Source organism: Ascaphus truei, chromosome 2 (assembly GCF_040206685.1).
Source record: "Ascaphus truei isolate aAscTru1 chromosome 2, aAscTru1.hap1, whole genome shotgun sequence".
NCBI lineage: Eukaryota > Metazoa > Chordata > Amphibia > Anura > Ascaphidae > Ascaphus > Ascaphus truei.
In genome coordinates, this window is record NC_134484.1 from 374407550 (window position 1) to 374433232 (window position 25683).

Sequence of the window (25683 nt, forward strand, 5' to 3'; positions counted from 1 at the left end):
TAAATATTCATCAGATTTTATTATTAAGTATATACAGTAGTTCTAACCCAGGTATTTTCAGAGACGTTCTCTGACTTAAAACCTTTCTAAGACACAGAACATTACATTACTGTGATGCATCCTAAAATATTCTATATTTTGTAACACTAATAAAAGGAAAACACAAAATGGCATAAACTTAAAGCAACTATCATCCCCCAAAAAAAACCTGCTCGTGATTGCAGCGTCATAGGCGACACTGGTGAGAGCACTCCTTTTCTGTTCTCCATAGGTGTACTGAACACGACCTCCCAAGAAAAGGGACCTTCAAAGCCATGATGTGGTGGCTACGTCATGGGGTTGAGAGACACATGGGATTTTTGCTCGTCAGCATAAAGAATGGGTGTTTTAAACACGCAGTGATGTACACAAGGTTCTGACTGAATATATACAATGGGGAAAGAAACCGACATTAATGAGAAATTGCTTTATCTTGAGGATAAAATAAAATATCATACATAAGACCAAACAATGAACTACCATGTTCCTGTGTGTGATTATTTAAAATACCAACTACGGTAGTAATTAACATTTTATATCAAGTACAAAATAAAACATATCAAATGGATTTACAACATATTGTACATTGTCAAAACATGGAACAAAAAAAGGCTAATAACATGGAGTAATGACCTTAAACATGTGCAAACAAGAGAAAACAAACTTTCACTTATCCTTCAGATTTCATGGAAACAAAAGTTGTCACAATGGCATTTATGTTACAATTGAAATTTACTGCAATCAATACATTCAGAAATATATCGTCAACTTATTTTGCATTAACCCTTTTTCGCTGCTCTGGCAGAAAACAATTTAAACCGGCAATCCCTATTTAATTTTGTATTATTTACCCGACCTGGAGCGGACCTGTGCACCCCTCACTCCACGAGATACTGGAGTTTTTGTGTGCCCCGAAAATGAAAAAATATGCCCATGAGGTAGCCAATAGAAAGTCATAACGCCATCTCCTGATGATGCTGCGGCTTTTCATTGGCTGACCCAGCGAGTCTGACTCTCAGAGGACTGGGGTGCTGTCCAAGAGATCCCCTAGTAATAAAATGTCTCTCTCTCTTTTTTTTATTTTATTTTTTTTAAACCTCCCCACCCCCCACCAATTTTTTTTTTTATAGAAATGGAATAGCGTGGACGACTGCTGCTGCAAGATGTTTTATGAGAGAACATCTATAAAGATTTTAACTAATATTGTCCTTCCAAAACTTCCATTTTAAACGGCTGGTATCATGTCTTGCCTTTTACAACTGTACAGAAGCGCTTCTGCCATGTTGGAGACAAGATTGATAGATAGATCTATAGATCTATCCATCTGTGCACAGAAATGGCATACAAGTTATATTTAATGGTTAAACAAATGCTAATTCTGCTTAATAAACTGCAATCAAATCAGAACATACAGGTTTCATTTACACGTGTATCTGTAGTCTAAACTGCTGTACCTTTTAAACACTACAATGGTCTCCATTGCATGAACATTAAGCCTCCTTTTTCAATATGCTGCGATTCCACTTCCCTGTGCGTGAGGGGAGATCAGCTCCATTGCAATAAATGGGACTAACATCTTCTCCATTGTGGGGAAGACTGCTTCACAGTATATTGAGTAAGGACCTAAGGGACTTATTCTATATCCACTGGGGCAATCGGGCTGTTTTTCAGCTGAAATTCCCTACATCAAAATAAATGAATTTCGGAAGAAATCTGGCAGATCGTCCGCTTCACCTGACCTAGAAAGAAGCTTGCCATCCACAATGCTGTATGCACTAAAAACACACAGTAACAGTGCTTTAAGGAGCCGTAACATACCTTACACAGTACTCTGTAGTACTTCTTGAAGGACACCTGCTTGCACGTTTTTTAGATTCATAACATGCATGTAATATAACCGATCATATAAATGCCCTATTACATGTTCTTTTAGAGCTGGATACATTTAACAGAACAGTGAGGGGTATTTAAACCCTGTATGATATTTTGATTATAGAACATCTACAGAGTAACAGCTGCGTTTCAAATGTACTTATGTAAAAGTTACATGTACGATTCCATCATGTTGATGTGTATATAAAGCAGGGCATCTAATATGCTTTTGTTCAACAGCTTGCTGCATAGGACTTCTTGGTTTTTCAGCAGCTGAGGTTTTGCTTATTTGGGTACACTTGTGCTTTTATGTACATTAAAAAGAAGATATATACACAACGAAGACTTCTGCTTTAGTCATCACTGTCACTTCCTGACTCGCTTAACTGAAGGTCATTTCCTAAAGCAGAAAAGACAAGAAGCCAGTTAACATGTTACACTACTGTATGTGCAGTACAGCTCAGCATTATGGCCCTAAGCAGTAAATGGAAGGGCGCTTATGGCAGAAGACTGCTTAGTATACTTATGCCCTTAATCTATTACCCCTTTATTGCCAGAAAGCTAAAGGTTAGACCGTGTGCTTTTTAAAATAATATATGTATTTTTTTCCACTTGAGGCGTGTGGAACTTTATATACTGGCATATTTATTGATCACACAATTGTAACGAGGATGTAATAGGTGCAATTATTACATAACAGAGGAAGCAAGACACGTGCCATGCTCAATAGGCCCATATACACGTCTCCCAGAAAAAGTTATGCTAATTCTCGGGTGTAGATAATGCGCCACTTATCAAGATTAGATTGCAGTTGTATATTTTTACATACGTGCACAACATGGAAAGTAGATGGAATAGGGGAACAATTGGAGGATTTGACACACATACACACACACACACACACACAAGTTCCATGTATTCATTTCTTGAATAAGGGTCAATTTCCTGTCATTTTGGCAACATTTAAAGGGCAGTCTCATCTACGTGCAAATTTAAGTAATGCCAAGCATGGGCTTAATGGGTTGATTCAGAGCACTAAAAAGTGTTTTAAGCAAATCTGCCTCTTATAGTGTGAATTCCTATGGAGTGGGGTTGTTTATCATATTGGTCTATCGTGTATATATAATGAAATTCAATTTATGCACAAAACCAATCTGTTAGTGACCCAGAGAGGAAGTGGAGGGAGAGGGTAGTTAGAGATAAAGGGATCACATATAACTTTCCGAGTTTCAATTTACAATATGTCCAGGATGACTTTGAAGAATTAGTCTCAAAGATCATTGCACAGAGATTGCAACTTCCTTTTGATTTGTGACATTTTTGGTCAGTACTACAAAATGATGTGCAAATATATATACATTTCCCAGAATCCCTTGCTGCAGTGGAAGTGCTGTGTGCTGGGCGATAATGGTGAAAGACAGGGTTGCAGACCTGTCTAAGACATGCAAATGAATATACAGGAATATTTACATTTGCTATATGCTATACTGTGGAGGGTTTTTGTCACTTTTTTTTACCCACCATAACCTTAATAAATGTGGTGATTACCTACTCTTTAATCTCAAATGAGCAAATGTCAGCAACCAACCTCACACTGATGATACCCATCAAGGTTGAAACATGTCTGTGAGTGGGTTAACTGACTTTGCATCTCCCAAGTCCTTGCTTAAAAGCTGCGTTTAAAGCAGCATGCATTGGCTAAGGGTTGTTCATGTAATATGAGCTTGAGATAAAAGGTGGCACTGTGTGCTCATTTGCATGTCATTTCCCAGAATCCCTTGCTGCAGTGGAAGTGCTGTGTGCTGGGCGATAATGGTGAAAGACAGGGTTGCAGACCTATCTAAGACATGCAAATGAATATACAGGAATATTTACAGTTGATATATATGTATACACATACACATACACATAACACACACACACAAACCTCTCAGCAGATCTACTCCAATCCAATGAGGCACATGCCTATTACTGCTCAGCATTAACCCTTGATACAATGAACATTTAATGTCATGCTACAAGGTTTTTATTTGTCCCAATTCTTATTATTAGTTTCCTACAATACAGAAGCGAGTGCATATAAACCTGCGGCTCCCACTCTGGGGGCTGGGCAGAACATGCTTATACTTACTGAGTGTGTTCATTAGCACATTAGCTCCTTGGGGTCTGCTGGTGCCGTTGGAGATGGGCGTCCTGTTGCTACACTGCTGGGATGGCTGCTGAGAGGGGGAAGTGTGGTTGTCGCCTTCTCCATCGCTGCTAGAGCCGTCGTTGTCACTCCCTGAAGAGCTTCCTGAATTGGAGGAGCTGCTTCCACTGCTGCTGCTCATCTGCTCGATTATCTCCACCTCTGCTCTCAGCTCTATGGTGAAAGCACAGCCCATCCCTCAGCACAAAACATCAAACACACCTCACCTATTTTTTTTTCTTTTTGCCTTTCATACAGTATGGGCCACAAAAACATAGTACCACTGCAAATGAACATTGTTAAACTGCTTATATCCATCAACACCCCTCAATTTCTTACAATAAATACTTTATTATCTATAGGGCAGGAACCTTATCCCCTGAACAAGGTATTCGTTTTTCAGATTTTTAGCACTTTCTGCTGATTATGCTATTGCCCATGTTTTGGTCTACATCAGTGGTTCGTGGAACCCCTAATTAAATACATCTTATTACCTACTCATAAGACTATTGCTAACAAAACAGTTTGATCGATCCCAGGCAGTATAGGGCCCTGAGCTCGTAAGGGGGAACACGCTTAAGAAGGCCTCAAACTGCACATGTGTGTGTGCTTATAGCATGGGTGATAGAACTGCCGATCACTGCCGGAGCTTCCAAAATCACTCCCCACAATACCATACCGCTGTGGATGCAAAGCATTGTGCAGAGAGTCTTTGGAAGCTCCTGTTGTAATTAACAACTATATCACCCACACTAAAGTGTAGTTTTGGGCCTTACTAATTGTGCACCCCCCACTATACTGCCTGGGATCCACCATTACATTTGTTTTTGGCAAACCCATTGGAGGCTCCCCCCCCCCCATGTGCCCGGCTGGGGAGAATTCATATTACATACTGTGCTCTATCTTCTGCGACCCTGCATCAGGGGAACCAAAATCTTGGTTCAAATAGACACTCGGGCCAATAGGAAGGCCCAACGGATAATGCGGCGGTTTCCTATTGGCCCGTGTGACTATTTAAACCAACATTTTGTTTCCCCTGAAGGGGACCGTAACGGCAGCACCTTATCCGGTAAATATCTTGTGGATCAGTGGGTCCCCGGAGCTGAAAATAAAATGTGGTTCAGCTTCGGAGACCCTCGTTCCCTACACTTAAAAACAATCCTAAAAAAAACAACCTTCAGTAAGAAGGGGGTGGGGAGGTGGCACTAAAATGGCATTAATAATTGCCTAAGTCATGCGCCCCCCTTTCTCCTCTCTGGCTCGCACCCCCTCTCCCCCCCCCAAGGCTCCAGCGTCAAATGACCCCGCAGCATCATTTGATGCTGGTTGCCATGGAGACGCGTCGTTGGAACCAAGGTAAGTTAAGAAGTTACAGATGCCTCACGCGGTACCCGATATTCATTTTAAATGCCTTCTGGGAAGCGCGGGGCCTCTGTAACAGCCGCGTGCCCCCCCACTTTGCACACCGCTGGCCTAAGTCAACGCACCCATAAATTGTGCTTCAATATAGCAAGTCATAGATCTGAATAACCAGCAGGGTAGTGTTACAATTAATAATAATAATAATAATAATAATACAAACATGTAGAGGAGGCTTAGAGTCCTCCCCAAAAGATCCTCAATAGCTGCACACTGGGCTAGGTTAAATGCCTGGGGTTAAATACCAAATATATACAAATGGTTCAATCAACCATACAGTACAGGTAAGTAATCGCTCTCATCACTGTGAGAGGACAATTACCACTAAAACGCCAGTTGGCAAAATAACAAATACTTTATTAATAATCAGGGACTAACAACATAAAGCGCTCGCTCTAAACTAATTAAAACCAATTAAAATGTGAACATAACGGGTGCAGTCACAATGGTGGCAGTCAAGGTAAGTTACCAATAGGGCTAACTGTGAGTAATGCAGCACACAAATGGTTAATGCATAGATGGATGCTGCAAATAGATCTCCACTCACATAGGTAACTCTAGTGTGCATAGGTTGGTATTGGGTATGTGCCTGTGTATAAAACACATATGTTCCTGATGGTTAACAGGCAGTCAGATGTCCCTCTGATACAATCACAGGATATACACAGTATCTATGACATAAACCTGTTAGCACAATGCCCTATGAGACTAAATGTAGCACACTAATAATCGCTAGAATCGTGGGGTAAACAGTACATGTGACGGTATGTATACAATATACTACAGGTATTGACAGTATTAACCCGTATTCACATGAAAGTACTTGCAAGTCATAGTCTGTAGCTAGTAAAATTAGCGATATATGCCCCACAGCTGCCGAATAACATGGTCTGATCTCACCCAGTTACTTCCTCCTCCACGACGTCAACGCGATGACGTCATGCCGACGTACGTTTCGCGCGTAGGGGGACCTGCGCTTTCTCAAGGTGGGAGGTACCAGTGTAGAGAAGCGCCCTCCTTTTATATGCTGTTACCAAGTGGTGGGAGGTGGTTAAAGCTCCCTCTTTAAAGCTGTATACTGATTACCTGTAATGTAATGTAAAGCGCCCCCGCTTTGGTGGGCAATGTTCGGGAAAAGAACTCAGTGTGTTTAATCCTGTTAACCTGCTTATCTGTATTCAAGGCAATCTGGTTGTGCAGTTATCTATATTCCTCCTGAATACTGTGCATACATGTGTCCGTGTACAAGTTAGACACGTAGACATAGGATGTAATAGTTGAACTTTATTTTGTATATTACAAGTGAAACAGCACATATTTACTGTTATGGAAACATAAGGTGTGTTTCTTGGGAAAAATGCAAAAATTTCCTGTACATATACACTCCCCAATAAATGTACTTATAATGTTTGTTCTGGGTTATTACTGTCAAGTATATAAACTTATACTGCATCCCAAAGTGATAGAATTATTATATACTAACAGGGATATGCTGAAACATAACAAACTCTTACTTATAATGTGTTTGATCTAGATAATAGTTCATTAGTATTATGTCATCAGATACACACCCCAATGATAATGAAATTGTGTGATCTCTATACAGGCTGGGATTATATTCCAATTATATGCATATACACCTCTTCCATACAGCAATACTCGGACCAGATTAGAACTTCATTGAATGTGTATTATGTGAGTCTGCCCACATGATGGTATGTTCTGTTAGTGTAGGAATGTCCTAACCTATGTTGTCCGCCCCGAGGGTCAAAACGGACACCTATTTTACACTGTATACCATACTCCCCCCATAACAATAGTGTATTCTAATTGTTCAATTAGAGTGTAATAGTGGGTATACGATTGTGGGTAACTATACTATTGTCCGCCCAAAAGGTCAATACGGACAGAGCTGAAGGCTGTATCTCAAACAAACTTCATAAGCAGATGGGTCTAATAAATACATATCCCTTACATCTGTTCTCCAGCACAGAACCAACACCCCCTGATATACCCCATAAAAACATTAATAGATTCTTTAATGATCTGGAACGTCTCTATTGTACACAAGCTAAGATATGGTGGGAAACAGCCAGTCTTGAGAATTATCTAAGACTTAAATTAGTCCCAAGGGGCCTACGACCTAACCTTGCACCATCACATCAGATCAGCGATGAGTCATTTCTATCCCAATGGGAAAAAATATTATTGAAGTGTTCAGCTGATCTGATGCAACTACTCGTTACCTACGAAACTAAGAGGTTTGATACCACCCAAGCTGAGATTAAAAAACGTACACCTGAAATTGACACCTGGCGAGAGACAAATAACTTTGACAAATACGAGTCTAAATTAAAATCACAGGTTGACAGATTCACTGCAGATCTCAAAAAGAGGAAACAGCGTAAGTACCTGCGCGATAAACTAGATTTTGGGGAAAATAGGATTTTCAAGTACAAATTATTTAAAAAGAACAAAAGTACTCGACAACCTACACCTCTTAATTCCTCTACACCTCTTAATTCCTCTACTGAGTGGGAGGGATCCACTAGTGATCTGGATCAAGAGAAAAGTAGTGACCCTAAACAAAGTGGTTCTGTACCCAAAGCCACTAAAAATACAGGGGATTTTTTAGACTTGGAGGGGCCCTCCTACCTAAGCGAAACACCAGGAGGAAAACTAGGAGAGGATCAGGACGACTATCTGAGGGACAGAAAGAAGTGGGGGTACAAAGGGCCAGGCAACCAGAGATTCGGCAGGAACAAAAAGAAAAAGCAACCAAACTACAGGTCATAAACCTATCCTCTAAGAGTCTGAACGCTCATCATTTGCAGGTTCTGGCAAAAGGTTTATCCTTCTGCCCAACAAGTAAAATTAACCTGTTTGAAATTGTAAAAGATCTAAACCTTTTCTCCAGGAAACTACTGCTCCAGAAGTTTTTTATTAAACATAAGAAAAGAAGTTTAGCGAGCATTAAGTCTGACAACTTGAGCGCCATAGATCTAGATAACCTGGCTAATCTAGAGGAACTTCTAATAGACAGTGAAAGACCATTAGGGGAAGGTCCATTCACACAGTTTAGGGCTAAATCCACATTTACACCACCACAAGAGGTTAGTGCACAAGTTAAAGTGTTCACCGAACTAGTCACACACGATCTTGAGAAACTAAACAACAGGACTAGTAAATATAATCTGAGTATAGATGAACACAAAGCACTAAAAGATCTAAGCCAGGATGATACCCTGGTGATAAAGCCATCTGACAAAGGTGGAAATGTGGTGGTTTTAGATAAAACAGCTTATTTAAAGGAAAGCCTTAGACTGTTGTCTGACAGAAGTTGCTACTTAATACTTGACAGTGATCCCACATGGAGGTTCCAAAAAGAACTACTCCTTATCCTAGAGACAGGAAAAACAAACAAACTCATTACGAATAGAGAATTTGAGTATCTATACATTAAGAACCCTAAGGTGGCAACTTTTTATCATCTCCCAAAATTACACAAGGGGAAGATACCACCTCCAGGGAGACCAATAGTGTCTGGTATTGGTAATTTGACCTCTCATGCCAGCACTTATGTAGATACACTACTTCGTCCATTCGTTAGTTCCCTACCATCATACCTTCGTGATACCAAGGACGTGTTACTCAAACTGGAGGGCATTACTACCAGCCCAAACACGCTCCTAGTAAGCCTTGATGTTGAGGGCTTGTATACCAGCATCCCTCACACGATTGGTATGCAAGCTGTTGGTCATTTTTTACGATCTAGAGGACAAGACTTAGTGGAACATAATGACTTTATCATACAGCTCTTGAACCTTACCCTCACAAAGAATTACTTTGTATTTAACAATAAATATTACCACCAAATCCAGGGCACCGCTATGGGGACCACGTGTGCCCCCACCTACGCCAATCTCTATCTAGGCTGGTGGGAGGAAACAGTGGTCTTCAGCGAGGCCCTGGAACTATTCACCATCTTTGTTGAACTGTGGGTAAGGTTCATTGATGATATCTTTGTTTTGTGGACAGGGACGGCGGACCTCCTATCTGAGTTTGTTAACGTATTAAACACAAACAATAACAACTTGAAACTCACAACTGTCTTAAGTACAACTAGAATAGACTTCCTAGATATCACCATTTTGCAGGTTCCAACAGGTAAACTAGAGACGACTATATACAGGAAGAGTACAGCAACAAACAGCCTACTGAGAGCAGAGAGCCAACATCCAAAACACGTCATAAATGCCATTCCCATAGGCCAATACCTCAGAGTTCGACGTAACTGCTCGACTCTTCCTGAGTATAAAGAACAGGCTAAACAGCTCACAAATAGATTCCTGGCGAGAGGGCACCATAAGGGCAGTTTGACGAAAGCTTACAACCGGGCATTGCATACACCGAGAACACAACTTCTAGCCACTACACATCAGAGCCATGTGGGGGAAGGATACAAACCCATAAGATTCATTGGAACATTTAATGACCAATGGGGTTCAATCTACCGTATCCTAAACAAACATTGGCACATCCTCCTAGATGACGACGACTTAAAAGGGGTACTACCAACTAACCCCAAGCTCACTAGTACAAGTCAAAATTTAAAAGACATCCTAGTGAGAAGTCATTTTCAAACTAAACAGAGGAATACATGGCTAGACCAAAAACCCAAAGGATCGTATCCCTGCGGGAGGTGCAAAGCATGCAAATTCGTGCCCAAAACTATTGAGTTTTCAGACTCCTACAATAAGCAGATATTTAAGATAAATGAATACATCAACTGCACAACAGAGGGGGTCATTTACCTAATTATTTGTTCCTGCGGTAAACTCTATGTAGGGAAAACCTTTAGACAATTCAAAACCAGAATATTAGAGCACCTGGGGTCTATTAGAAACCTGAAAGACACTCCACTTGCACGACATGTGACAATCGAACACGAAGGGAACAGTGAGAAACTAGTGTTTATTGGTATCCAACACATCCCCTGGGGTCAACGCAAGGGCGATTGGAACAAGGTGCTCTTGCAAACTGAATGTAAGTGGATCTATACACTAAAAACACTCAGTCCAATAGGCCTTAATGAAGGTTACATATACACATCTTTCATCTAAAGCAATAGGCATATCCCTTAGGATATGTATTTATTAGACCCATCTGCTTATGAAGTTTGTTTGAGATACAGCCTTCAGCTCTGTCCGTATTGACCTTTTGGGCGGACAATAGTATAGTTACCCACAATCCTATACCCACTATTACACTCCAATTGAACAATTAGAATACACTATTGTTATGGGGGGAGTATGGTATACAGTGTAAAATAGGTGTCCGTTTTGACCCTCGGGGCGGACAACATAGGTTAGGACATTCCTACACTAACAGAACATACCATCATGTGGGCAGACTCACATAATACACATTCAATGAAGTTCTAATCTGGTCCGAGTATTGCTGTATGGAAGAGGTGTATATGCATATAATTGGAATATAATCCCAGCCTGTATAGAGATCACACAATTTCATTATCATTGGGGTGTGTATCTGATGACATAATACTAATGAACTATTATCTAGATCAAACACATTATAAGTAAGAGTTTGTTATGTTTCAGCATATCCCTGTTAGAATTATTATATACTATCACTTTGGGATGCAGTATAAGTTTATATACTTGACAGTAATAACCCAGAACAAACATTATAAGTACATTTATTGGGGAGTGTATATGTACAGGAATTTTTTGCATTTTTCCCAAGAAACACACCTTATGTTTCCATAACAGTAAATATGTGCTGTTTCACTTGTAATATACAAAATAAAGTTCAACTATTACATCCTATGTCTACGTGTCTAACTTGTACACGGACACATGTATGCACAGTATTCAGGAGGAATATAGATAACTGCACAACCAGATTGCCTTGAATACAGATAAGCAGGTTAACAGGATTAAACACACTGAGTTCTTTTCCCGAACATTGCCCACCAAAGCGGGGGCGCTTTACATTACATTACAGGTAATCAGTATACAGCTTTAAAGAGGGAGCTTTAACCACCTCCCACCACTTGGTAACAGCATATAAAAGGAGGGCGCTTCTCTACACTGGTACCTCCCACCTTGAGAAAGCGCAGGTCCCCCTACGCGCGAAACGTACGTCGGCATGACGTCATCGCGTTGACGTCGTGGAGGAGGACGTAACTGGGTGAGATCAGTCCATGTTATTCGGCAGCTGTGGGGCATATATCGCTAATTTTACTAGCTACAGACTTTGACTTGCAAGTACTTTCATGTGAATACGGGTTAATACTGTCAATACCTGTAGTATATTGTATACATACCGTCACATGTACTGTTTACCCCACGATTCTAGCGATTATTAGTGTGCTACATTTAGTCTCATAGGGCATTGTGCTAACAGGTTTATGTCATAGATATTGTGTATATCCTGTGATTGTATCAGAGGGACATCTGACTGCCTGTTAACCATCAGGAACATATGTGTTTTATACACAGGCACATACCCAATACCAACCTATGCACACTAGAGTTACCTATGTGAGTGGAGATCTATTTGCAGCATCCATCTATGCATTAACCATTTGTGTGCTGCATTACTCACAGTTAGCCCTATTGGTAACTTACCTTGACTGCCACCATTGTGACTGCACCCGTTATGTTCACATTTTAATTGGTTTTAATTAGTTTAGAGCGAGCGCTTTATGTTGTTAGTCCCTGATTATTAATAAAGTATTTGTTATTTTGCCAACTGGCGTTTAAGTGGTAATTGTCCTCTCACAGTGATGAGAGCGATTACTTACCTGTACTGTATGGTTGATTGAACCATTTGTATATATTTGGTATTTAACCCCAGGCATTTAACCTAGCCCAGTGTGCAGCTATTGAGGATCTTTTGGGGAGGACTCTAAGCCTCCTCTACATGTTTGTGTCTGTTAACCCTATCCTCTTTGCACCGGCTGGTATATAAATAATGTTACATTATATACATTATCATATACATTATTTGGGTGAGCGGTAGACCACAAGTTATGTTTAATAATAATAATAGCATGTTCTTGTATAGCGCTGCTAGTTTTATGTAGCGCTTTACAGAGACATTTTGCAGACACAGGTCCCTGGCCCGTGGAGCTTACAATCTATGTTTTTGGTGCCTGGGGCACAGGGAGATAAAGTGACTTGCCAAAGGTCACAAGGAGCCAGGTTCCCCTGCTTCAAACTCAGTGCCAGAGTCAGTGTCTTTACTCACTGAACCACTCCAATCTTTACATTTTCTATGAAAATCACCCTAGACTTTTTCATAAGTGAAGCTCTCTCTGTGCATTTAGGTTCAGGACAGGGATATTTCTTCAGAAGCCGATTTTAAGTGCCCACCTTATGTGTCGTTTGTCTATAGCACAGACTATGACAAGTGGCCAGTGCTAGGATGCACATTCAAGATTTAACTCAACAATGTTGTACTTGGCTTACAAATGTCCAACCAAAAACGAACAAAACAGCGGTGTCATGTGCAAGAGTGAATTTCACGTATTTAGTAAAGGAAGATGTAGCGCACCAAATATTGTGTGTAAGATCAGAATTTGATCGATGCAATTATATATATATAAATTGATGTGTGTGTAAATTACGTGATCATTTTCAATGAATGCATATCACATATACAAAATAAGTAAGTCAATGAAAGTTAACAAAAATTGCACATTTTGAATAGGACTAGAGACTCAGCCGGATCTCTGGGAGGCCCCCGTACAGCTCCCACAAGTGCCTGATGCTCGGACTGTGAGGGATTCCATCAACATCTACGTCCTTATACTACGGACAGCAAAATCTGGTGAACAGCTAGAGTTTAAAACCTACCTGGGAAACACGGAGGATCATTTTGCAAAGGTCCAGTGTTTTTTTTGCGTCCGGTATTAGAAAATTGATTAAACAGTTTTTTTTTACTGCAGAATCGCCAGGGTTTGTGTACCTGTTCCAACATACCGAGTCTCTAGTCCTATTCTAAATGTGTGTTTTTTATTGATTTTCATGGATTTCATTTTTTGTATATGTGATATTTATATGCTAATTTTCTCAATACCATTTATTACCATATAATACACCTTGTGAGGTCGTGTGCTCTGTCCCCCCCCCCCCTCCTTTATTAATTTCATGAATGTTCAATTTGTTGGTTAGTTCTACTAAATATTATAGTAAGTGATCTCAAGATGGCTCTGAATTCATTTATTTCACATGTTCCTGGCCCATTAAGATAAATGCACTTTTACTGAGGAATCCAATAATTCTGTAATTACGAGGTTTAGAGATGTGTCTCTGAGACGTATCTCAAAGCTCCCTCTGTGTTAAAAAAAAATCATTTGCATTTATTACTGCATTCACCGACCACTCTTTAGCATAGCACCACAGCACATTAAAAAAGTGCCCCCATCCTCTCTTCTATATAAAAGGAGTGGGGGTATGTATGGTCATTTTCAATGGCATCCACAACACGGAGACCCCTAGTCCATTGCAGGGATTGGGAGAAATGGTTGTCAGTGGCCATTGTTGCACAATAACAATATTATATAGTCATTATAATATCAATTGCTCTTTACACACCTCTTTTAATGTCATCGAGCTGGGGTTCAGGAGAAGGATGGTCTTTCAACGGAGAGGTTTTGGGCCCAGCAGCTAGTTTTGATGGGGTTTTGAACTGGGAGGTGGGCTGGGAAGATCGGGCAGCCTGCTGTTCTATCCGAGCTTGGATCTTGCTACTGCCCTCGGCTCTGAAATCGAGATCAAAAACGCGAGATTGATTGCGTGCAACAAAGACAATAAAAAAAACCTGCAATACGGCTACTTTATTTCCACGCCCGCAGATTAGAAAGAGGTTACATATTTAATGGAGGTTTCGTGTTCTATCGTAAAAATGTACAGGCATTTGCCTCCTGTATTATTACAGGTCAAGAGTAGCGAAAGGGTCAATCCCTCTCAGACTAGTACCAGAGAGTACTAATGACTGCGACAGGTTCAAGAGGCAAAATCTGGGTGATTGAAGCCGTTTTTTCTATATATTTTTTTATCACTGACATCTCTAAGTATTTTCACATTATTTCATGTTAAGTTGAGACTTGGGGTTTGATTTCCTATAGCTACTCCCATGTGTGCAATATCACTGCATGGCATTTCAGAGTCTTCACAGGTAACTCTCCTCACACCTCTCTGCATTATTACCTACATTGTGCCTTATTCCCAAAGAAACTCAAATTAGCCAAATAACTGCTTCAATAGCCATGTGTTTAAAGCAGCACTCTAGTTTTTTTTATTTTTTGTTGAAGCAGGGGATCTTTAGAGCTGAACCTCGTTACTTTCAGCTCCTGGGTCCCTATGCTTCAGGAGATACTTTCCTCAGTCGGGGGTGCCGGGAGCAGCTAGGTCTGGGCTAGTTGTGGCTATCATAATGGCGGTTTAAATGTATTGCAAGCTTTTGTAGAGTATACTGTATGGAGCATTTGCAAAATGTTTTTGGGCAATTTGTGATTGCACCTTGGAGTTACATCATTACATAGTAGATGAGGTTGAAAAAAGACATACCTATATTTGTATTTACAGTATATTTATCCAAAGGAAGGCAAACAAAAAACCCCAGTGAAATATTGCTAATAATATCTCATAAGGAGGAAAATAAATTCCTTCCTTACTCAAATTATTTGCAATCAGAATTCTCCCTGGATCAACATCCTTCCCATGTTAACTTATTTGGTATATCCCTGTATACCGTTCCTTTTTTGGAAGATTGCTATTGTATCTGCCATCAATCTCGATGGGTAATAAATTCCACATTTTAACTGCCCTTACTGTAAAGAATAATTTCCTTTGTTGCTGGTTAAAGCTCCTTTTCTCCAACCTAAAGGGATGACCCGGTGTCGTTTGTACGGCCGTTGGGATGAATAGTTCTTTTGAAAGCACCTTGTATTGGCCCCGAATATATTTGTATATAGTTATCATATCCCGTTAGACGCCTCTTTTCTATTGTAAATAAATCTAATTTAGCTAGCCTCTCCTCATAACTTAGATTATCCATCCCCTTTATTAATTTGGTGGCTCTTCTCTGCACTCTCTCTAGTTCCATAATGTCGTTTCTATGGAGTGGTGCCCAAAATTGTACTCCATATTCAAGGTGTGGTCTTACTAATGCTTTATAAAAGGGGCATAATTATGTTTACTTCCCTTCCATCCATTGCAAGTTTCATGCAAGATAAGATCTTGTTTGCCTTTGCAGCTACTGCATGACTTGGGCACTATTGCTAAGCCTGCTGTCTACAAGCACTCCTAAATCCTTCTCCATCAAGGATTCCCCTAATATATCCCCATTTAATTTGTAAATTGCCTGTTTATTCTTGTTTCCCAAATGCATAACCTTACATTTATCTGTATTAAACCTCATCTGCCATTTACCTGCCCACGTTTTCAGTCTCTCCAAGTCCTTCTGGAGGGAATTTACCTCCTGCTCTGATTCTACTACCTTACACAATTTAGTGTCATCAGCAAAGATGGAGACTTTGCTCTCGATCCCAACCTCAAGGTCATTAATAAACAAGTTAAAAAGCAGGGGTCCCAGTACCGATCCCTGAGGTACTCCACTTACGACTTTAGCCCAACCTGAAAAAGTTCCATTTATGACAACTCTCTGTTGTCTATTCATCAACCAGTTCAATCCAGGTGCAAATATTTTTGCAGATTCCAATTTGCTTTATTTTATACACTAACCTGTTGTGTGCAAAGCCAAAAACCTGCTGTTTCCTTAATATCCACAGATATGTGGTGGTTTATAGCATATCCCTACAAACAAACAAACATTTTCTTTGAACTTTTACCTCCACTGCTAATTCCTATCCCCAAGGTCTCTACATTTTCATAATTCCCATCATAAACATCTTCCCTTATAATAGGTTTTAGATTTGGTTTAACATATAAACATACTCCACCTCCCCTTCTATTTAATCGATTCTTCAGAAAAAGGGAATAACCCTGTAAATTAACTGCCCAGTCATGAGTTTCATCCCACCATGTTTCAATAATGCCTATGATATCATACTGCTACCTTGTAGCTATTAATTCAAGAAGGAAGGCATTTTAATGCATATATTTTAGCTAGCTAGTATTCAAATGAAGCAATAATCTAATACTCTGCAACGATTAAACATATTCACAGCAGCCAGGAAAAAAAATTCTCTCAGGCCCTGCAGTTACGTTTAATTTTAAACCAGTGACCAAATTAACAGTGACAAATTAAGATGAAGAACCCAGCCCCAATGAGCTGTACCTGGTTTTCTTGACTTGTATGCTGCTGCTCAGTTTCTCCAGCACAAATTCCCCAGTGTCATGGTTGATGATAAGAACGCAATCCTTCTGGTAAGGCCTTTTATTTCCTTTGAACACAGTCATAGGAGGTGTTGAGCCCTGGTTTGACAAGAAATAAGGAATTTGCATCATGACCAAAAAAAAAATGTAAGCACTACCTATGCAACACATATCCAATGTTTGGGAAACTACTATATTCTCTTAAAGAGGCATTCCTGGCGACACTTTAAAAAAAAAGAAGGAAAAAAAAAATAGGTTTGGAAGCAGGGGGTCTCCTAAGCTGAACCGCATTGATTTCAGCTCCAGGGACCCCCTGCTTCCTAAAACAATAACCTCCGAAGGTGCTGCCAGTAGAAGCCTTGGCTGGGTTCCCAATATGGCGATTTAAAAGTCCCACGGACCAATAGGAAGCTGTAACATCATCCCTGGTGTGTCTTCCTATTGACCCATGTGACGTGAGAGATTTAAACTGTGCAGAGATACTGGCAGCACATACAAGAGGTAAGTATATCGCGAAGCAGGGGGTGCCCAGAGCGGAAATCTACGCAGGTCAGCTCCAGAGATCCCTTGCTTCAAACCTATTTAAAATAAAACCCAGATACTGTCGCTTGGAGCGCTGCTTTAAGCATGGTCCTTTTAAAGTTATTTTTTGTTAAAGCCTTGGCGTACGATGCGTGTTTTGTTATCATAAGGTTATCCCGTCTTTAACCTTCCACTGATGGATGAGCCCGCAGCTCAGTATTTATTTTTTTAAACACAGGCTTTAAGAATAATGTGGATACTTGGTGCCACCTGTCTCCACTTGGCACCAGAGACTGGTTATCAATAACAGTCATGCGAGATTCCTTTTCTGGTAAGTCAGGCTCAATGTGGTTGCCTGCAGGATTAAAATATCAGGCACACAGCTGTCACACCCCAAGCTAGAGGAGGCAATGTACAGTAGTGAAAGACTATTGTCTATAGAGCTATTTACACAACCACTGAAAGTAGCTTATTTAGTGGCACTGAGGCATTAATGGCTTCGAATGGCAAAACAATGGTCATAATACAACTCTTATTCATGGACTATCTTTCAATAAAAAAAAAAAAAAAAAAAAAAAAGAAGTGCTTTACAATTACATACAAGAACCATTTATGTTCATGTTCCCTCCCTACAAGGAGAGACGAGATGTAAGCTGATGTGCAGGTAGATGAAGAGAACTACCAAAGATTATATGGAGTGTGACAGCCCACAAGCTTCGGGCTTCAACACCAGAAACTGAACCATTGTGGCATTCCACACGCTGACTGAGCTACCACAGCAATAGTTTATCACAGACACATTATCACAGAGTTGGGGCTGCTGGAAGAGTGGGGTTTTTAGACATCGGTGTTAGATTTTGAATTTCTTTAATTTTTCCCCTCCCCAACCATTGATATTTTTACAATATTGTCACATCCGCCATTATAACAAGCTCCTGTTATCTAATGAGCAACGCTAGACAGGGGTCTCCACACGGGATGCATCACGATGCCACAAGCAAACCATGACCTTTCACTACATAGCCAAGACAACACTTCTCTAAGCAACAAGGTCTATGTTTAGTGCTCCAAAAATGCAAGATTACCTTACTACTGATTAGTGAAAACCTGATGAGCAAAAATAGCTGGTTACTTAATGGAGAATAATGAACACATCCAGCGATGTACAGTTGCTGGTCCCCATAGCACTGGTGGGGTTTAAGAAAATATTTTTTAAAACCCAAAGATTAAAACAAAAAAGTTACGTCTGAGAACTATGGAACAGGACGAATGAGTTTTGAACACCTGTAGCACTGAAAGGAAGTTACATTAACAAGGAATATTTCATATTAATATTAAAACAGTAACGAAAGATAGGAATTACTTAATTCTTTGAGAGTGAAGAAGCTGTGGAAACATTAATAATTGCTAAAAATGATATCATTTGCGACAAAACTTTATTTGTATGTGTACATAGACCTGAACTGAAAACTAAAATAAAATGATAAAGATATCTGTATTCTCTCTTCAAGATGAAGGCGGCAGCCATCTTTGATTTATGACACGGGAGGATGCAGCACACAGATTTATAATTAAACACACAATATCCCAGCAAGCTCAAGAACTCCAAAACCCACCACATCATTTCTAAAGCACATATATTATGTCAAACAAAATACATACTTTGTCACATTGGATGTAGCTAGCGTTGGGCATTTTTTGTCTTTTGTTGTATGCATTTGGCCACGCTCAGTAGCTCTCCTGTTTGACAATATATATGCTTTATAAATGATGTGGTGGGTTTTGGGGTTCTTGAGCTTGCTGGGATATTGTGTGTTTATTGATATTGATTTGCAACTGGCAACAGTTGTTTGGAGGTTAGTGGCCCCTTCCCCCTCCCCAGGGTTTAAGCTCGCCCCTCCCCCCTCTCCAAGTTGCCGTTTTTTTCATGTTCCTGTTATGACAGACCCAATGTGGTTATTCTTCCTCACAGAGAGGTACGTGAGGATTTTATATGGTAGGACCTGCAGATTGGGCATGCCGTGATGTTGGCTGCAGGCTTAGAACGCTTTGGCCAAAGTGTTTAACTAAATAACCCTTACTCACAGAATATCAGCACTGAAGTATTGCAGTATGTATTTTGTCACATTGGATGTCAAACAAAATACATACTTTGTCACATTGGATGTAGCTAGCGTTGGGCATTTTTGTCTTTTGTTGTACAGATTTATAATTCATCCACGTGGCTCCTGCTTCTTCTGAAACTGCTCATATTTGTCCTTTCTTTCCTTTCTTCCTTGCTTTGTGTTTTAAATGTCAAATGTGAATAAAATGGATATTTGTTTTTCTCCAACTCAGTGAGCTGCAGCCATTGAGTGTCAAAAATGACATTGCAAATCCTTGCTGGCTGCTTTTGGACCAACTAACTTTGGCTACCCCAACTTTTTTTTAGGCTTTATTTTGCATAGCTCTGTGTCTACATGTTATAACTAGTGCAACCTGTCCTTCTCTCGCTCTGACTATGTGCCAAGCCATCAGAGACCTGCAAGGACGTGTGGAGAAATGTTTCATGTGATGACCCCCAACACATACAGTATATCCATTGAATACACAATAAAAAGGCCCCTGGTGCAGTAAGACTTACTGGGATGTGTGGCAAAGTAATTGTTACTTCATCCCCTTTGCCAACCTGGAGTTCCCCCTCGCAAGAAGTATCTATGGATGCTGGCTTGAAATCATCTAGACAGGGAGAGACCTGGAGTTAAATGTTATTTTTAGCAAAGGGAGATCTGAATTCTCTTTAAATGTCTTTATTTGAACATCTGTGCAACGAGGGACACGCAGGAAGAGTGGTCTCACAGTAATGAGCCTTCAACGCAAGTTTTACTACTGGCAAAAAACAATAAATGCATATATTTATCACGCTTGCAATATTTGCACTTTGCAGGGTGTGAAAGATTTCATGCTCTAGATTTCTGTAGCCAGTTGGGCTGAAGGAGTAGCTCAGCTGTAATGTCCCGGTCTCAAGTAGGTGAACACAGTTTGAAGCCATGTGCCTGCTCTCTTTTTGACCCAGAACAAGTCATGTTATCTCCCTAAGCCACAGTCAAAATGATATTGTAAGCTCTACTGACAGGGACTGGCTCACTGTGCCTGAATAAAATAAATGTAGGTAAAGCTGTGTGTACATGGTCAGTGCTGTATAAGAAACAAATTAATATTACCGTATTTGCCCGATTATAGGGCAACCACGAAAATAAGGTGACCATCTAATTTTAGAAGCAGCTAGAAAGAAAACAGTTTGTGTGTGTGTTTTCTCTCTCATGTACTTTTCAACTGCACTATTAAAAAACACATCAGCTTATAAAAATCGTGCAAAAATCGGTATTTAAGAAACTCATTCATTAAGTGTCTTAAAATGGAAGCACATCTTAGGCTAGTTTAAACGACCTCATGTGCAGTGCATTACTCCACTTTAGCACCTACTGTGAGTTCATGTATCCACAACCCATATCACAAGCTGGTGCGTTAATACATTCACACTATGAGACGCATGTTCATAACTACTCTTTTTGCGCAAGTTTAACTCTGTTGTAGTATAGAGAGCATTTCATTCCAAGTCAGCACTGTATTAGAATTAATATTATTGGCATATCTGATATCGAAGCAGAAGCGCAAGGATCATACGCCGTTCGTTGTGTGGCGATCACATCCAAATTGCTATAAGGGGTAATTACAGGTGGTTGTGCCAATTTGCTGCATGTGGTCCATTCAGATGGGAAAGTGCAGAACTGCATCGCTTATCTGAATGAAGACCAAAACCAGATGTATCACATTGCCCAGCCAATCCTTACCAACCATGTTCCACATCAGCCACAAGATAAGAGAAATGCAGTCATTGTACGAGCTAGTTCAGAAGCAGAACCCTTTATTTCCATATCCCATCACTGCAGAAAGAATTTCCACACATTGCAACCCAAGAAACACAAACGCCCATCAACCCTCCCTAAATGCAGAGGGTCTGCAATGCCTCGCTGAAACCACAGGCGCATACAAAAAAGGAGGCATTTATGACCTCTTTAACCCATGTCCAACCTGTACTAATTACAGCAAAATGTGTAAGGGGTTTCATTGATAAAAATCTTTTTTTTGTTGTTTAACACATTTGGAAACATAGTGAGCGGAGACTTGGGGGCCTATGCAGAGAGCAGCGAATTTTAAAATTGGCAAATTTATTAAAAAGTAGCTTTTTTGGAGAGTTTTATTCTCCATATGCAGAAAAGTGCGAATTCTGCTATGTTTAACATGGATGCGTGTGGCGAGTTTAAATTGGCGAGATGCGCGCTTCAGAAACGTGTAAAATCAAATTCGCGCCTTTTTTTTCCCATTGCAATGGCCGCGAGCGGCAGCTTCTTGCCAATTTTTTCTGGCGAGGCAAAAAGGAGACAATCGCGCCATTTTATTGGCGCGAACAGCCGCTAGATGCCGTTCGCGGCTCTCTGCATTAGGATATTTTTAAAACTGGCGAGATTGAGGTTCTCGCCAGCCGCGAGGCGAGTTTTACAAATAGAAAAGAAAAATTGGCGCGTTTTTCGGAACTCGCCATTTTCTGCTGCTTTCTGCGCGATTTTCTCCAAAAAATGGCGAATTTCGAAATAGCGCTGCTCTCTGCATAGGCCCCTTGGTGTTTTAGCTCTTCTGGCTTTCCCCCTGGTGTCTGACATCACCGTGTTCAGAGTTTGCACAGGCAGCGTCTTTAATGTGTGGTTGGAAACTATTCCAACTTCAGATTGCAAAACCAGTATAACCAGCCTCACATTAAAGAGACCCAAAAGGTCAAAACAGTGGCCTGTGCGTAGGTTTACTGGCGATTTACCCAGGCGGTGCTGAAAAGCTGTGTAATTCGGCAGGAAGAAGCTTATATGGGCCCTTGTTAATATGGACATGAAGTTAAAGGTGACACTGTGTGCTCATTTACATGTCATTTCCCAGAATCCCTGGCTGCAGTGGAAGCATTGTATGAGCTAAGAGATAAATGGTGAAAAGCAGAGTTGCACACCTCTGACTGGGCTCACAATTGATATGTTTATTTGCTATTCACAGGCAACAAAAAAAAACACTTCTCTACTCAATCCCATTATCTTTATTTGGTGTCTGACAAGGACAGGTTGAGAGAAGGGTAAAGAAAGCACTCGATTATCAAACACTTCCCGATTTCTTTGATTGTGATTGGTATTTCCAAGAAAGACAGCACCAAAATGTCACCTCTCCAAGCAACGACTGTATAATCCCCTTCACTACTTCCAGGAAGAGGCTCTGTGCTGCCACTCCGGTTCAGCCAGGTATACTCCAGACAAAGAAACATACACCTACTCAATTATTTGCCAGAGAGATGGCTTTTTATTCCAATTCTGTTGGCAAGGAAATGGTGGTGGCTGTGTGTGTATGCAAGTAAGATACTGGTATCTATACCCTGTACACCCATGCATAGTAAATAATCTTCCCATCTTTCTGTACATTTTGCATTTTATGGCCTAGTTCTCATTTATTCAGTTTGGTGTTGATTGTAAAAAAAAGTAGCAACTGTCTCAAACAGACAATATTATCCAGTTTTCTTTCGTGGCTACCCATCTTGCGGGGTGGGAGCAGATTCGCCATGGACGGGTTGATTGCAGGGTAATGCACCGGATCTGGCATTAACGGTCATTGACTTGAATGGCACTCAACGGCAGATCGGGTGCATTACCTCACAATGATCCATGGTGAACAGCCCACCAAGAATCTAAATCATAGCCTGCTTATACAATTCATCTGTATTCCTAGATCATTCAGGTGCCCCAAGATCAGCCGTCTGTATTCAATTTTCAAAGAAACTAAAGCCGTCAAATGTTTGCTTTTAGTATGGTTAGATTTTTAAAGAAGCATTTTTTTGCAGGAGTTTTTAAGCACCCGCTTGCAAGAGGGAGGATTACATGCCCTGATTTAAGAGATATAATTGAGAGGTATGGTGATGCAAATTAACACACTCAGAAGGAAAGATACACCAAGAGAAGTGCTTTATGTTACTGTACTACTTTTTTCCAAATAGACAGAAAATTCACACCCCAACAGCGAGAATTAATTTCATGTCACAACCTACCAAATAGCACAATTAAAAGGCCAGCGTGACATCTTGCCACATGGACTAAAGGGTCAGATCTGTTAGCAAAACACAGGGACAGCATGTACTCATGAAAAGGGACAAAGTGGCACCATGGAGCAGGACAGCACAGACCTGCCAAAGGATGACACCATGCTATGTGACAACAACAGCACTGTACATGGTGCAATGTGACATCCCATGCAGGGACACTGACATGCTATTAGAGTACACTGGCAATAGCCGGCAGAGAGACACGGCAATGTCATAGCAGGTTACAAGAGGAACATAAGAGGAGTAGTGTCTGCGTGACCTGGAACATCAGTGCGCACAGAGATGCACACAAGGTTTCTCAAAGCAAATCATTCACATTCAAAGTAACTGGGATTGTGTTTCTTTGATGAATCTGGAGCAGTTTTGAAGCTGGGGGTGGGACCTCAAGGATACACTGTTCTAGTGACCAGCAGCTCTGTAACATCCTGCATGGACACGGGAGGTACAGCTGGGTGACTTCATGCATAGTGCAGCGGTCACAGTGCAGTAACACATGCACAACGTCATGCGCAGCGGAGTTACCTCATAATACATCATGCACAACGTCATGTGCAGCGGGGTGATCTCATAATACATCATGCACAACGTCATGCGCAGCGGGGTGATCTCATAATACATCATGCACAACGTCATGCGCAGCGGGGTGATCTCATAATACATCATGCACAACGTCATGCGCAGCCGGGTGATCTCATAATACATCATGCACAACGTCATGCGCAGCCGGGTGATCTCATAATACATCATGCACAACGTCATGCGCAGCGGGGTGATCTCATAATACATCATGCACAACGTCATGCGCAGCGTGGTGATCTCATAATACATCATGCACAACGTCATGCGCAGCGTGGTGATCTCATAATACATCATGCACAACGTCATGCGCAGCGGGGTGATCTCATAATACATCATGCACAACGTCATGCGCAGCGGGGTGATCTCATAATACATCATGCACAACGTCATGCGCAGCGTGGTGATCTCATAATACATCATGCACAACGTCATGTGCAGCGAGGTGATCTCATAATACATCATGCACAACGTCATGCGCAGCGATCTCATAATACATCATGCAATGGCATCATAAGCAGCACTGTGACGTGGTGCTCAGGCCATGCAATGACATCATGCACAGCAACCGCATACAGAGCACAGTGACATCATGCAATGACGTCTTCACACAGTGACACCGACTTCGCAGGCGAGACTGGAGATAAGGGGGCATGATAACATCTTCCCGCAGACACAAGCCACCGCGCATGTCAGAGGGGGGAGGGGGTGATACACCGCACCCTTACGTCACTCCCGGTACTCACAGCGCACGGTGTGGAAAGAGGAGCGCGGCTTCTTCTCGAAGCTCTCACCGAGCCGCAGCCCGTGGTCCTCCCGGTCCAGCGGCGGCGGCGGGGGGGTCCCGTTCATGGTGTAACGTGTCTTTATTATTGGAATGACATAGGAAGGGGCGAGTGCGTCATCCCCCGGTACCGCCCGCCCTGCAGCACAGGGATCCCTCCGCGCAGAAGCTGTAACGCGGCTCCGCCCCCTCCCCCTCCCCCTCGCCGGGCCATAGAGTCTCAAGAGCAGTGACAGAGCGCCGCCTGCACAGACACGGGTGCTGCGCCGCTAACACTCCGGGGAACACCCGAACAGCAGCAACTACGGTTCCGTTTTTGTGGGCGGACATGAACGCTCCCACTGTGCAATGACAATCACCCGCCCGGATCCGAGGAGGAGGAGGAGGACACACCGGTCACTGTGTGAGTGTGATTCATCTGAAGTCAGCGGCTCTCGCTCAGCTTCTCTCATCTTGTAGCATTAGTGTCCCATACATAGGAAGTTATTCTAATTATATCATTGTGTTCATACAAAACATCACAAATTATCATGGATTTGGGAAACGGCTTCTATTTGGGAGTGCGCACGTAAGTGTGTGTGTGTCTGTGTCTGTGTGTGTGTGTGTGTCTGTGTGTGTGTCTGTGTGTGTGTGTCTGTGTGTGTGTGTGTGTGTGTGTTTAGATACATATATACGAATGCTGGAAGGGGAGAGGGAAATGACTTGCATCAGCTTAAAGCAGCAGTTCAATAAATATCCTACA

The 25683-nt window shown here is 41.3% G+C and overlaps 2 protein-coding genes across 4 annotated transcripts in view; one reads left to right on the forward strand and one right to left on the reverse strand.

Annotated features, from left to right (window-relative positions):
- On the reverse strand, positions 1-25138 carry EAF1 (ELL associated factor 1). The gene is made up of 6 exons (XM_075587077.1): positions 24904-25138; positions 20033-20127; positions 16850-16986; positions 14143-14309; positions 4043-4273; positions 1-2311 (listed from the first exon to the last, which is right to left on the reverse strand). Exons 1-6 carry the CDS (start codon positions 25007-25009, stop codon positions 2265-2267), a joined length of 783 nt encoding a protein of 260 aa, XP_075443192.1. The 5' UTR covers positions 25010-25138; the 3' UTR covers positions 1-2264.
- The window catches only part of METTL6 (methyltransferase 6, tRNA N3-cytidine), a 13415-nt gene continuing 12501 nt past the window's right edge, over positions 24770-25683 (forward strand). The window contains exon 1 of one of the 3 annotated variants that reach the window (XM_075587075.1): positions 24770-25344. The gene's annotated coding sequence lies outside the window, so the exon portion shown is untranslated. The other 2 variants (XM_075587072.1, XM_075587073.1) reach the window with 2 other exon arrangements.

Excerpts from the sequence above, each read along its gene's own strand:
- EAF1 (XM_075587077.1), bottom strand. The coding sequence starts at position 25,009 with ATGAACGGGACCCCCCCGCCGCCGCCGCTGGACCGGGAGGACCACGGG. Across the intron at positions 20,128-24,903 it reads CTCTTTCCACACCGTGCGCT|ATGATTTCAAGCCAGCATCC; the intron begins GTGAGTACCGGG and ends CTCCCTGTCTAG. Across the intron at positions 4,274-14,142 it reads GCTCGATGACATTAAAAGAG|AGCTGAGAGCAGAGGTGGAG; the intron begins GTGTGTAAAGAG and ends CTTTCACCATAG.